Below are 14,233 nucleotides of genomic sequence, written 5' to 3' on the forward strand. Positions count from 1 at the left end.
ACCACCATGTGAAAAGGAAAGACGCTTACCTGTAGTTTAGACCTCATATTATATGAGGTCTAAAACAGCATTTAGATGAAACAGGATCCCATATGAATGGATCGATGGATGCATGGATGGCTGGCTCCAGACCGCTTGATCATTCAGCTGTCAATGCCCCAAGTCTCTCTCATAAAGATATTAACCAATTCGCGCTCGTGCTATAGCCAAATGATGGCTACAGCGCGGACCTTATTTGCTGGGAGGCCGTCAAAAGATGTCCTCCCGTGCATGAGCTGCCTGCAGGGTGCGTGCGGCGCGCTCTGTGATCACTGAATCAATGGGACTCGGCTGATCACAGATTGGAGTCCCCGCTCCTTACCACGTGATCAGCTGTCAGCCAATGACAGCTGATTACGTGATGTAAACAAAAGATCAGTAATCATCTTTTTTTTGCTTGGGTTGACAGTGTGAGCAGAAAAACAAAAGCTGATCACCGGCTTGTGTCAGAGGGACATCGGTCTTCAAGAGAGTGAGACATCACCAGATTATCTGTGCCCACTAGTGCCGCCTGGCAGTGCCCACCAGTGCTACCTGCCAGTGCATAGCAATGTCACCAATCACTGCCACCTACCAGTGCCAACCTGTGCCACCTATTAATGCCCACCTGTGTCACCTATCAATGCCTACCTGTGCTGTCAATCAGTGCCTCATCATAAGTGCCACCTATCAGTGCTGCCTATCAGTGTCACCTAGCAGTGCCCATCGGTGCCACCCATCAGTGCCCTTCAGTGTTACCTATCAATGCCCTTCAGTGCCACCCATCAGTGCCACCTCTCAGTGCCCACCAGTGCCACCTCATCAGTGCCCGCCAATGCCACCTATCAGTGTCCATCAGTGCAGCATCATCAGCGCACATCAATGAAGGAGAAAAATTACCTGTTTGCAAAATTTTATAACAAACCATAAAACTGTTTTGTTTTTTCAAAATTTTCAGAATTTTTTTTGTTTTTTTTCGAAAAAAAAGAAGAAACCCAGTGGTGATTAAATACCACCAAAAGAAAGCTCTATTTGTGTGAAAAAAATTATAAAAATATAATTTGGGTACAGTGTTGCATGACCACTCAATTGTCATTCAAAGTGTGACAGTGCTGAAAGCTGAAAGTTGGCCTGGGCAGGAAGGGGGTGAATGTGCCCAGTAAGCAAGAGGTTAAACCACAGGATGATGATAGAGTGTTGAGACATATTTTACCTGACAAACCTAAAGTAATTTTTAAAAAACCCAGACTTAAAAGAATTTGGTTGTTCATAATGTTATTGAACATCCAGAACGACCCACTTTTTTTAGTAATCTTTAAGACCCCTTTCACACTGAGGCGCTTTACAGGCACTACAGCGCTAAAAATAGCACCTGTAAAGTGCCTCTCCTGTCTCTCCAGTGTGGAAGCCTGAGTGCTTTCACACTGGAGCGGTGCGCTTGTAGGACGGTAAAAAAAGTCCTGCAAGCCACATCTTTGCAGCGCTATAGGAGCGGTGTGTATACACCGCTCCTAAAACGCCCCTGTCCATTGAAAACAATGGGGCAGTGCCACCAAACCGCCGGCAAACCGCCGCTGCTGCGGCGCTTTGTGGGCGGCTCTAACCCCCGCTAGCGGCGAAAAGCACTGCTTAAACGACGATAAAGCGGCGCTAAATATAGCACCGCTTTACCACTGATGCCCGCCCACCCCCGTGTAGAAGGGCTCTAAGGGTTTTTTCCCCATGTAGGAAATGCCTGGTCTGTAGGTGTTGTGTCTTTCATCCTGTTAGAACAAAGTCTTTTCAGTCCCCTGTTACCCAAAAAGTGAATAAAATTAATCAGTTTGTTACCTGTTCCATTAAAAATGTTGTCAATCTCTTAGAGTGCCCGTGCCACCTGCAGTATGTGGGTAGGACTAAAAGGGCCCTACATGTTGGAATTTGGAAGAATTTAACCAATATTAACCACTTCAATACCGGGCACACTCTCACACTTTGAATGACAATTGCGCGGTCATGCAATGCTGTACAAAAACAATGTTTACCATTTTTTTTAGACAAATAGAGCTTTCTTTTGATGGCGTTTAATCATCACTGGGTTTTTTATTTTTTGTTAAACAAATGAAAAAAGACAGAAGATTTTGGAAAAAAAAAGTTTTCCTTCATTTCTGTTATAAAAAAGTTTTCTCCCTCAATGAGAAACATACATACATATACATATATTACATAAATATATATACATATACATACATATATTTTTTACCCAGCGCCTTTCTCTATGGGCTTTGATGGACTTTTGGTTTATTTAGTGATATTTTTTCCTTGTCAAAAGAAGTTTATTGAGTATACAATGTTATAAAGATACATAAAGTAAGTTTACAAGGATCTATAAAGTAAGCTCACTGTTTTACAGTAGGGTTTATATAGGTAAATATCATGAAATTTCAAATATTAAACATTGGGTTCACGTAAACCTAAATTAAAGATATATATCATTTCCTTAGTTACTTTTGTAGGTATTTAAATGATTTATACCTACTATACATATTGTTTACAAGTAGAGTGTATATAGGTCAAATAAATTCTGATAATGAGCTTTAATCGTAAGGTGGAGAAAAGGAAAGAGAAAGAAGAAAAAGGGTTGAAAGGTAGAGGTATGGTCCACAAGGTTGTCCCGCTCGTCAGTTTATTATTCTTTTTAGTTCTCTTTGAAGCCTTAGAATGGGTGTCTCTGTAAGTCATTTAATCTGTTACCATGGCAACAGGACAGAGTCATTGAAATTTGACAGGAACTGTTGTTTTATCCAAGGGTGCCAAAGTTTTTCAAATTTTGGAATTTGATTTTGATCGATGGTTACCATCTTAGCATGGGACATTGTATTATTCATTCTGTGAATTGTTTCTGCTAGTACCAATGTAGGAGATTTCCATGCCTTGGCCACTGTTTGTTTTGCAGCCGTTATTAGTTGGATCATAAGTTTGAATTGAGAGAGTGTTAACCATTCCGGTTTTAGATTAAGTAAAGTTAAATATGGATCTGGTTGTATTATCTTTTTAAATATTTTAGATGCAATCACGAAAACTTCCTTCCAGAAGGTTTGGATTTGAAATGATATGTAGGCTGCATTAAAATTGAGTTCTAGTTTTTTTGCTAGATTTTTGCGTTCCCGTTTAAATAGTGCCATTTGTCTTTGTATTGAACCACGCAAGACAGGCTTATGAGCTTCCCACAGTGTTATTGGGGAGATGTCTGTTGTATTATTAATTGATATGTATTCCTTTAAAGCTTGTTCAATGGCCATCTGATGTAGTGGGTGTTTGAGCATTATGTCCGGTAAGTACCACGTTGGGTCATGCGCTTTTGGTATGGCTGAGGCTATAGTAGTGTATACTGCATTATGGTCAGACCACGGAATCGGAATTATATCTGATGCAATAATTTCTGGTATCATTCCTATTGTTAGAAAAATATGATCTATTCTGGTGAAGGTTTGATGAGGGTGCGAGAAATAAGTGAATTTCTTTTTCATTGGGTTACTTTCTCTCCATGAATCTACCAGATTGTATTTGGAAAGAAGTTGAGAAAAAGGTAATCTAGAGGTTATTTTGGATGGTGTAAAAGGTGATTTATCTAGAAATGGGAGGAGGACCTGGTTCGAATCCCCGCACATTATCACTGTTCCTATTTTATGTGTATTAATCACTTGTAATATATGTGAGAGGAATGGTGTAGGTTGTTTGTTAGGAGCGTAGTAGGAAATCACCGTGATTGCTGTATCCATTATATAACCCATGAGTATCAGGTATCTACCTTCTGGGTCTTTAATTTCTGATGATAAGGTGAATGGTGTGGATCGGTGAAATGCAATTAGAGTTCCCTTTTGCTTGGTACAGGCAGAAGCCGTGTAAATTTGTTGATAAAAAGGAGAAATATATTTTGGAGTAGAATCTTTGGTGAAGTGTGTTTCTTGGAGGCATACTATGTGAGCCTTCTTGTTATGGAAAGTACGGAAGGCTTTGGTCCTTTTTTGAGGGACATTTATTCCCTGAACATTCAGGGAAAGTATATTCAGTGGTGCCATGGCAATAGATCAAATAGTTTTGACTTACTTTTTGTTATGCAGAGCTGACTGCGCAGATCAACCTGTGTGGACTGAAGAGATGAATAGATAGAAAAGAAACCAGTGAATTCTGGAGTAAAGAGTAAACAAAAAACATATGAGATTAAATGATACATTGTATAAATTATTTTTTGCAAGTAATCACAATTTACCCGTGAAAGAGAGTAAATATCTCTCTCAGGGGAATAAGTGCCTTCGTCACACTCCCACATAATATGGTTGGGAGAATGAGGAGGGCTAATGGGGGTACACGGATCTTCCGCTTACAGGAGAGAAGTGCTATGTCAAAAGACATCAAAATGATGTTTCATTAATTGGAGTGCAGAATATAGTTTTTGTTGAAATTATTTATTCCAGGGTGGTTGTATATGGTTAGTCTTGCCCTAGGCTAAATAATTCAGTTAGAAAGGTACTGTTAATAACTTTGGTATTGATGAAGATAGTTTGAATTATTTTGGGATTTTAACCATTTAAGAGTAAACAATTACATATTTTATTCATATGTAACTTTTTAGATATGTTAACTCATAAAATTGAGGTTGTATTGCTTCAGATTAGAATAAACAAAAACATAATTCTAGGAACTAGTTAGATAATAATATATTTGTTTTAAGAAAAGAAAGAAAAAGCTTCCATTACTTCTGGATTATTGAACATATTTGTCCTAAAAAGTAATAAATCTATTGTTATTACCTGATAATACATAACTGAACAAGAATTTCCTTATTTCACTTATATATTCTAAGGCTATATGAATCAGAAGTAATAAGAAATATAACTGGAATGTAACGATCCCACACAGTGTGTGACTATCAGAATGCAGTTACATTCAGTTATAAATATAGGTTTTTTATAGAGAACCATCTCTTAGTATAATAAATGAAGAGATATCAGGAATTAGGATGTCAGTCCATTGAATCTTCTTGGTCCATGACGGCCTCTTTTGTGAGAATGATGATTCCCATTTTGTTCTGAAATTTTCTGGGTGCTGCCTGAAGGTGAAGATGATGCCATTCTTCTGCGTGTGGGAGAGTTGCTGCTTGTGGGTTCTGTCAGATTTAATTTTAAAAGGGTTTGTTGTAGTTCATCTGCTGATCTGCTTCTGTAAATTGTACCTTGGTAGTTAAATCTGACTGAAAAGGGGAAGCCCCATTGATACATAATGTTGTGGCGTTGCAGTTCCATTAGTTGGGGTTTCATGGATCGTCTTTTAGTAATAGTAAGTTGGGATAGGTCAGCAAAAATTTGATAATTGTGTCCTTGAAAATTAAGTTCCTTTTTTTCTCTTGCAGCAATTAGTATTTGTTCTTTCGTTCTGTAATAATGAAATTTTGTGATTATATCACGTGGGGGTCCATCTTTCTTTTTGGCTGTGAGGGCTCTGTGTACTCTGTCCAGTTCTAAACGTTCAATAGGGATATCTGGCTTTAGTTCTTGTAATAGAGCAGTAATAGTAGATTGCAGGTCTGTCATAGTTTCAGGTATTCCCCTTATGCGCAAGTTTGAACGTCTGGCTCTATTTTCGTAATCTTCGAGCTTAGTTTGAAGTATTAAATTCTCTTTTTTTAATTGTTCCAATTCTGTTATATTTTCTTGGGTTGTAATTTCAATTTCATCCATTTTTATTTCTAAGGCTGTGGTGCGGTTTCCCAGCTCTCTTATTTCTTTGGTTAGGCTTTTTGTTATTTGGTCTGAGGTTTGTTTTAAAGCCTTATGAAGCATCTTTTCAAATTGTAATAATATTTCTGGGGATACTGAGGAGGCTTGTGGAGAAGTTTGTGAGAGGATTTGTTCTGTATCTGACTCAAATGGAGAGTCTTGCTGTGACATTTTCTGTCTGTGAGTGCGCCCTGATGCTGTATATTGTGAGGTGACTGGAGCTGCTTCAGCTGCAGTGAGTGTCTGTGAGCTCTTTGTGAGGTGATTTTTATTTCTGCCACGGTTTCCTCCCAGTACCATATTTCCTGCCCAAACTTTCACAGTTTGTTCCCTGGGGCAAAAAGGTTCAAATGGATACCTTTTGAGCCTGCAGGCTCCGCTTTGTCCTTCTCTTCTCTCCTCAGCGGTGTGGAGCTCTAACAATGCATGTCTGCTCCGCTAGGCTCCGCCTCCTGCCCCCTAGTGATATTTTTTCACTCACTTTCCCACTTTATAAGTTAGATATTATTATGTTTATTGAGTTATGTTTAATTTTATTTATGTTTTCACAACACTGATTTTCATTTATTAGCGCTGTTTTATACACTTATAATACCGATGTAGCACCCTGGAGTTTAGGAAGGGTTGCACCTCACAAATTTACTTGCCAGGAGTAGTTATCCTGGTTGATTGATAGGGATCTATTGATTTCTTCCTAAGTTTGGCCTTGTTGTACTTTTCTCTTCTACCACTAGGTGGCCGGGTACTTGGTGGTACTAGATATGAGAAGGGCAACGCAATGTCAGGTTATGGGTATATGGGGTATGCCAGTTAATGGGCAGGGGTTTTCATGAATCCCTTGGCCTGCTGGGAGAGCCTATATATTCGTGTGGAGTCAGGTGATCATTGTTCTGTGCCACCTGAAAGCTGTCTGTGTGGATGTGTGGTCCAATCAGTATCAGTCTGTGTGGACGTGTGGTCCAATCAGTATCAGTCTGTGTGGACGTGTGGTCCGATCAGTATCAGTCTGTGTGGACGTGTGGTCCAATGTCAGGTCCGCCAAATCCAGACGGATGGTGATCCTATTTTGCATCCACCTGGCGGATCGGATGGGAACGGATGAAAATGGAAAAATTGTCTGTTTTCATCCGCTCTCCCCATAGAGGAGAGTGGTGCTCTGACAGGTCCATCTCAGCACAGTGAGTGGAGATGGATCTGTCATCCACCTGCTCAGGGGGGATCTATGGATCCATCCCCCATTGATCAAGTGGAGTCCGTCTAAACAAACGTGCCCCATGTGAAAGTGGCATTATACAATAGATAAGATCAGATAAATACTTTCTTGTTATTGCAACGCACATTACAATGAAATTGTACCGTATATACTCAAGTATAAGCCGAGTTTTTCAGCACATTTGTTTGTGCTGAAAAAGTCCCCTCGGCTTATACTCGAGTCACTGTGCCCATCTGCAGCCTCATGCGTCTGATCTCCCAGCACTGTGGCATGCAGTCTAGTCGGCGGCCGTCCAGTGTAACAAAGCTCCGTCTTCTCCTCATCCTCGTCCGTGATAGGTGGAACACTGATTCACTGCTGGGAAAATGAATCAGTGTTCCGTCACGGACGAGGACGAGGTGGAGGCGGGGCTTTCACTGCACGGCTGCCAACTAGACTGCATGTCACAGCGCTGGGAGATCAGAAGATCAGGTACATGTGGCTGCAGATGGACACAGTGGAGCATGCAGATGACCGTGGGGCATGCACATAGCTGTGCGCAGGCTATTGCATTAGTGTGTGCACCCCAAAGCTCCAACACACATGTGCGTGTGTTTACAGAAATATGGACCCAGCACTGATCTCCCTGCCAGCACAGTGAAAGAGAAGTGTGTAAGCGCTTCTCTTATGGTGGAACCGGTAAGAGGAAGATCTTTCCCATCTCCCTGCTGGCATACAGACACATGCACACAGGGTGATTAGGGTGTGCCCAGGCACACCCAGCACACCCTGTGTGCATGCCTATGGGCATGCAGATGACAGTGGGGCATGCAGATCGCACAGTGGGGCATGCAGATGACAGTGGGGCATGCAGATCGCACAGTGGGGCATGCAGATGACAGTGGGGCATGCAGATCGCACAGTGGGGCATGTAGATGACCGTGGAGCATGCAGATGACAGTGGAGCATGCAGATCGCACAGTGGGGCATGCAGATGACAGTGGGGCATGCAGATCATACAGTGGGGCATGGAGATAGCACAGTGGGGCATGGAGATGGCACAGTGGGGCATGCAGATAGCACAGTGGGACATGAAGATGGCACAGTGAGGCTGCAGATGGGCATTGTTGACCCTCTTTTCCACTTACAGTAGCTGCTGCATTTCCCACCCTAGGCTTATACTCTAGTCAATACGTTTTCCCAGTTTTTTGTGGTAAAATTAGGTGCCTCAGCTTATATTCGGGTCAGCTTATACTCAAGTATATACGGTATATAAGCTCCACACATGTGTAAATATATAACAACCTCAACATACACACATATAGACAATTATGCCCCCCATGTAAAAAGCCTAAAAGGAACCCCAGTAACAGCAGCAAAGCCAAATCACCTACAATTAAATACTAATATTCCAAATTACCATTTACGGCCTTGATAGTTCTTGGAAAGAAACTTTCCTTGGATCTGTTTGTCCTCACATTTATGATTCTGAACTTCCTGCCAGATGGCAGGAGTTCAAAAAGATAGTTTCCAGGGTGGGACGAGTCACTCACTATTTTGCCTGCCCTGCTGACACAACGGGACTTGTACATTTTGTTTAAAGAAGCTAATCTGCAGCCCACAACCTTCTGTGCAGCATTTATTATTCTCTGAAGGGAAGCTTTTTCTGCTAGTGTGCAGTTTGAATACCAAGCTAAAATGCAGTAAGTCAGCACACTCTCAATGGAGGAGCGATAGAAGGACTCCAGGATGTTTTTCCCTAGGCCATTTTTCCTGGGAAGTCTTAGGAAATTTAAACATTGCTGACACTTCTTGGTAACAGTTATCACATTCAATGACCAGGAGACATTTTCTGAGTCTCTCTAATATGGCAATCTCTTAAACAGGTCAGTCTTTCTGGCAAGGTGGTCTCTTTCTCTCTTCAGCAGAGCTGTCTTTCTCGTTGTTTTGTATAACCTTGGCATGTCTACTGACAAGTTTCTGTAATCCCACTTATTTTCCCAACATATTTCTGAACATACCCATTCAACACACCCCAAAACAGCAATTTGTGTGACCTTTCTCCACATCCCCCATAGATGAACCATTCCCAACTCTGCCAGGACTAACTATTACCTAAAACATGCACCCGCTGATGATCAGCTTGACCCAACAGATCATGGCTTGCCTCTTCCAGGACCAATGACCACCTGGTGGGGGGAGATCTTACCCATTTTGTTTGGTTTATTTTTGAGCAATGGAGAGATTTTCCCCCTTCACGTCTTATCTCCAGAATGGAAGACAGGAAGTGGGAGCGATTTTCTGTAAAGTAAAGGAAATCATTTACAATACGGTGTCCATATTGGAAGGTTTCTTCTTTAACTTCCCGCCCGGCCTATAGCAGATTAACTCCTGGGCGGTGGTTCAGTTATTCTGACTGGGCGTCATATGACACACTGCATCTCTGATTGTGGTGTGGAGCCTCTGATGGAGGCTCCTTACTACGTGATCAGCTGTGACCAATCACAGCTGATCATCGCCTGAACCAGGAAGTGCTGGTAAATGGCTTTCCTCAGTTCGTGCTGACAGGGAGAGCCGATCGGCAGCTATCCCTGTCAGAGGGGGGGTCTGTGCTCATAATCAAAAAGGTGCCCATCAGCTGCTAGTCAGTGCCCCATCAGAAACGGCTGTAGGTGCCCATCACAGTGCCAATCAGTGCCCATATCAGTGCCAATCAGTGCCCACCACAGTGCCAATCAGTGCTTATCACAGTGCCAATCTGTGCCCTACAATAACACCTGTCAGTACCTCATCATCAGTGCTGTCCATCAGTGCCACCTGTCAGTGCCAATCAGTACTGCCTATCAGTGCCAAACAGTGCTACCTGTTAGTGCCCATCACAGCCACGTGTCAGTGCCCATCACAGCCACTTGTCAGTGCCCATCAGTGCTTCCTGTCAGTGCCCATCAGTGCCACCTATCAGTGCCCATCAGTTCTACATATCAGTGTCTCCTCATCAGTGCCCATCAGTGTCACCTTATCAGTTCCAACTTATTAGTGCCCATCAGTGGCGGCTCATCAGTGAAGGAGAAAACAAAAGAAACAATAATCTTTTTTTTTCAAAAATGTTGTTTTTTTTTAGTTTGTTTAGCAAAAAACAAAAACCCCAGAGGTGATCAAATACCACCAAAAGGAAGAAAATGATAAAATTTTTGTTCGGGTGCAGTGTTGCATGACTGCGCAATTGTCATTCAAAGTGCGACAGCACTAAATGCTTAAAGCGGAGCTCCGCCGAATTTTTTTTTTTAAAGTCAGCAGCTACAAATACTGACTAATGCTGACTCTTAAAACATGGACACTTACCTGTCCAGGGCGCCCGCGATGTCGGCACCCAAGGTCGAACCGTCTCTCGGTCCTCGGGTGCTGCCGCCTCCATCTTCGGTAAGGGAATCAGGAAGTGAAGCCGTGCGGCTTCACTTCCCGGTTCCCTGCTGCGCATGCGCGAGTCGCGCAGCGCAATACGGCTGGTCCCTGCTGTCTCTGGGACCTGTGTGTTTCCCAGCAGACAGCAGGGGGGAAACAGGAAGTGGCGTAAATAACCGCAGATTCTGTTATCTATGCCGGAAGTGGGTACAGATACCTGTAATATACAGGTATCTGTACCCCCCTCCCCCCTGAAAGGTGCCAACTGTGACACCGGAGGGGGGGAGGAATCCGATGAGTGGAAGTTCCACTTTTGGGTGGAACTCCACTTTAAAATTGTCCTGGGCGGAAAGGGGGGGGGGTGCCTGAAGTGGTTAAAGTGTTACTAAACCCAGGACTCTGCATTCATTATATCTGGTCACCCACAGTACACAGAACATGGAAATGCAATAGTTTTAGTAAATATAAACTGCTAAATACCTTTTCTCACCGGCAGTATATAGCTGTCTTGTGACTTCTATCAGTGTCAGGCCGAGCACTGGTTAAAGCTTGTAGGAGGAATTTTTATTCTCTTCTGATTATCCTGTGAGGCTGCATGACCCCTGACCCTCTTTCTGGACAGTGCTGATTGACCCTGTGTTAATCACATGCACTCTCTCAAAAAAAAAAAAGCTCTCTAGCAATACGCACCAATCTGAGCATGTGCAGAGTGTCCCCAAGGCTCTGTTCTATGAGGAGATGGATTGGGGACAATGGAAGATGGCAAGGATCAGAGAAGACAGGATCAAGCAGCCTTTTTACACAATGCAGAGGATTAACCCCTTAGGTTCCACAGTGAGTATGACAAGCATGCTTCACTGTATATAAAGACTGATTTTACTGTTGTGGGTTTACTAACACTTTATGTTTTCAGGTGACAGATTTTGGGATTTTCCCTCACGGACAAACAGAGACAGTGCCACAATTGGCAGTTAAAGAAAAAAAATCCTGTATTTTCTGTAATGGTTACAGTACAATAACTCCAGATATTCTGCTGAAGTGAAAAAAAAGCCATGGTACATACGATTAAGCTTTAAAGCATTCTCCAGGTACTCATCTTCTGAGATCGGTTGCCCATCAAGCGTAAGTTCCAGATGAAAGTCTCTCACAGCCCAGATAAAGATGGGGAAATGGTTGGAAAATTCCTCCTCCTCGTCCTCATTGTCCTCTGATTTTATCTTGATAAATTCAGAAATTTCTCCGACAAACCTGTTAATGTTAAAAGATGTGAAACGTACATTTATTCCATTTTGATACCTCTCAGAAATTTTAGATTTAAAGATTAGATCACAAAATTTAAGGTAATGGTAGCCACCTTTACCATCAAATTTTGATAAGTAACTATTTAATGTGAATCCTATTGGGTTTCTTGTTAGGAAAGTGTACTGTTGGTGAGCAAGTTTTAATAAATATGCAAGTTGCACAATGATGGCTCTATTCTTTATTGTTCCTCGGTCTGTGGTCTAACATCTTATTGAGAGATATATGCTGAATGTCTTCCAGAAGAAAAGGAATAGCTGTATTACTAATAAGTGTTATCTGACCCATTAATAGTTAAAGGGTCAGTGGCTCTGGTTGGGTTCTCATTTTGTGTTGGGCACGTCCTTTTAATGGACCATTGCACTGAACACTTCTGAGGAGCGTGTGTTGGATTGGCACCTGGGGTCAACCACTGAAACACGAAATGTGTTATAACAACCATAATAACTGTGGACTAGTGCACATTGTTTAACATTATTATATGGGAAAAACATCTGAGATACAGTATATGTCACTGAGATGATATTTACGAGGGTTCTTCAAAAAGTTTCCATAGTTTCTGAACTCTATTACAGTAAATACTGTATATATAACAGTGCAGAAACCTTTTAAATACCCCTTGTATTATTTATTTTTTATTTTTTTGTTTTAAACACTTCAACACTTTAACCCCCTTCCTGCCCAGACCAAGTTTCAGCTTTCAGCACTCCTACGCTTACAATGACAATTACTCAGTCATGCAACACTGTACCCAAACAAGCACCAGGACAATGGAAGCGCCCACAAAATGACCCCATTTTGGAAAGCAAACGTCCAACATATATTCCATGAGGCATGGGCTGGAGATAGGTACTCTGGAATTCTGATGGGCTGCAGATAGGTACTCTGATGGGCTGGACACAGGTACTCGGGCATTCTGATGGTTTGCAGATAGGTGCTCAGGTACTCTGGGCTGAAGACAGGTACTCAGGTACTCTGATGGGCTGGAGACAGGTACTCAGGTACTCTGATGGGCTGGAGACAGGTACTCAGGTACTCTCATGGGCTGGAGACAGGTACTCAGGTACTTTGATGGGCTGGAGACAGGTACTCAGGTACTCTGATGGGCTGGAGACAGGTACTCAGGTACTCTCATGGGCTGGAGACAGGTACTCAGGTACTCTGATGGGCTGGAGATAGGTACTCAGGTACTCTGGGCTGAAGACAGGTACTCAGGTACTCTGACGGGCTGGAGATAGGTACTCACTTACTCTCATGGGCTGGAGACAGGTACTCAGGTACTCTCATGGGCTGGAGACAGGTACTCAGGTACTCTCATGGGCTGCAGACAGGTACTCAGGTACCCTCATGGGCTGGAGACAGGTACTCAGGTACCCTCATGGGCTGGAGACAGGTACTCAGGTACTCTGATGGGCTGGAGACAAGTACTCAGGTACTCTGATGGGCTGGAGACAGGTACTCAGGTACTCTCATGGGCTGGAGACAGGTACTCAGGTACTCTGATGGGCTGGAGACAGGTACTCAGGTACTCTGATGGGCTGGAGACAGGTACTCAGGTACTCTCATGGGCTGGAGACAGGTACTCAGGTACTTTGATGGGCTGGAGATAGGTACTCAGGTACTCTGATGGGTTGGAGACAGGTACTCAGGTACTCTCATGGGCTGGTGACAGGTACTCAGGTACTCTGATGGGCTGGAGACAGGTACTCAGGTACTCTGGGCTGAAGACAGGTACTCAGGTACTCTGACGGGCTGGAGATAGGTACTCACTTACTCTCATGGGCTGGAGACAGGTACTCAGGTACTCTCATGGGCTGGAGACAGGTACTCAGGTACTCTCATGGGCTGCAGACAGGTACTCAGGTACCCTCATGGGCTGGAGACAGGTACTCAGGTACTCTGATGGGCTGGAGACAGGTACTCAGGTACTCTGATGGGCTGGAGACAGGTACTCAGGTACTCTGACGGGCTGGAGACAGGTACTCACTTACTCTCATGGGCTGGAGACAGGTACTCAGGTACTCTCATGGGCTGGAGACAGGTACTCAGGTACTCTGATGGGCTGGAGACAGATACTCAGGTACTCTCATGGGCTGGAGACAGGTACTCAGGTACTCTGATGGGCTGATAGGTACTCAGGTACTCTGATGGGCTGGAGACAGGTACTCAGGTACTCTGATGGGCTGGAGACAGGTACTCTGATGGGCTGGAGACAAGTACTCAGGTACTCTGATGGGCTGAAGACAGGTACTCAGGTACTCTAATGGGCTGGAGACAGGTACTCAGGTACTCTAATGGGCTGGAGACAGGTACTCAGGTACTCTGATGGGCTGGAGACAGGTACTCAGGTACTCTGATGGGCTGGAGACAGGTACTCAGGTACTCTGATGGGCTGGAGACAGGTACTCAGGTACTCTGATGGGCTGGAGACAGGTACTCTGATGGGCTGCAGAAAGGTATACAGGCACTCTGATGGGCTCACAGGCAGGCACTCTTTATTACTGGGGCAATCTGGAGATAGTACATTACGCTGCAAATGGTAACTCATTGTTACCACAATCTC

At 43.4% G+C, this 14,233-nt stretch overlaps 1 protein-coding gene across 3 annotated transcripts in view; it reads right to left on the bottom strand.

Moving 5' to 3' along the window:
- LOC141148306 (guanylate-binding protein 6-like) overlaps positions 1 to 14,233 on the bottom strand; it is a 128,278-nt gene that overhangs the window by 89,237 nt on the left and 24,808 nt on the right. For 2 of the 3 annotated variants that reach the window (XM_073635608.1, XM_073635610.1), the window contains 2 exons: positions 11,435 to 11,619; positions 9,085 to 9,270 (listed from right to left, as the gene is read on the bottom strand). In XM_073635608.1, coding sequence (XP_073491709.1) covers positions 9,085 to 9,270; positions 11,435 to 11,619 — 371 coding nt within the window. The remainder of the gene's footprint in view (positions 1 to 9,084; positions 9,271 to 11,434; positions 11,620 to 14,233) is intronic. The other variant, XM_073635609.1, reaches the window with a different exon arrangement.

The sequence above is a fragment of the Aquarana catesbeiana genome, linkage group LG06 (genome assembly GCF_042186555.1).
Source record: "Aquarana catesbeiana isolate 2022-GZ linkage group LG06, ASM4218655v1, whole genome shotgun sequence".
NCBI lineage: Eukaryota > Metazoa > Chordata > Amphibia > Anura > Ranidae > Aquarana > Aquarana catesbeiana.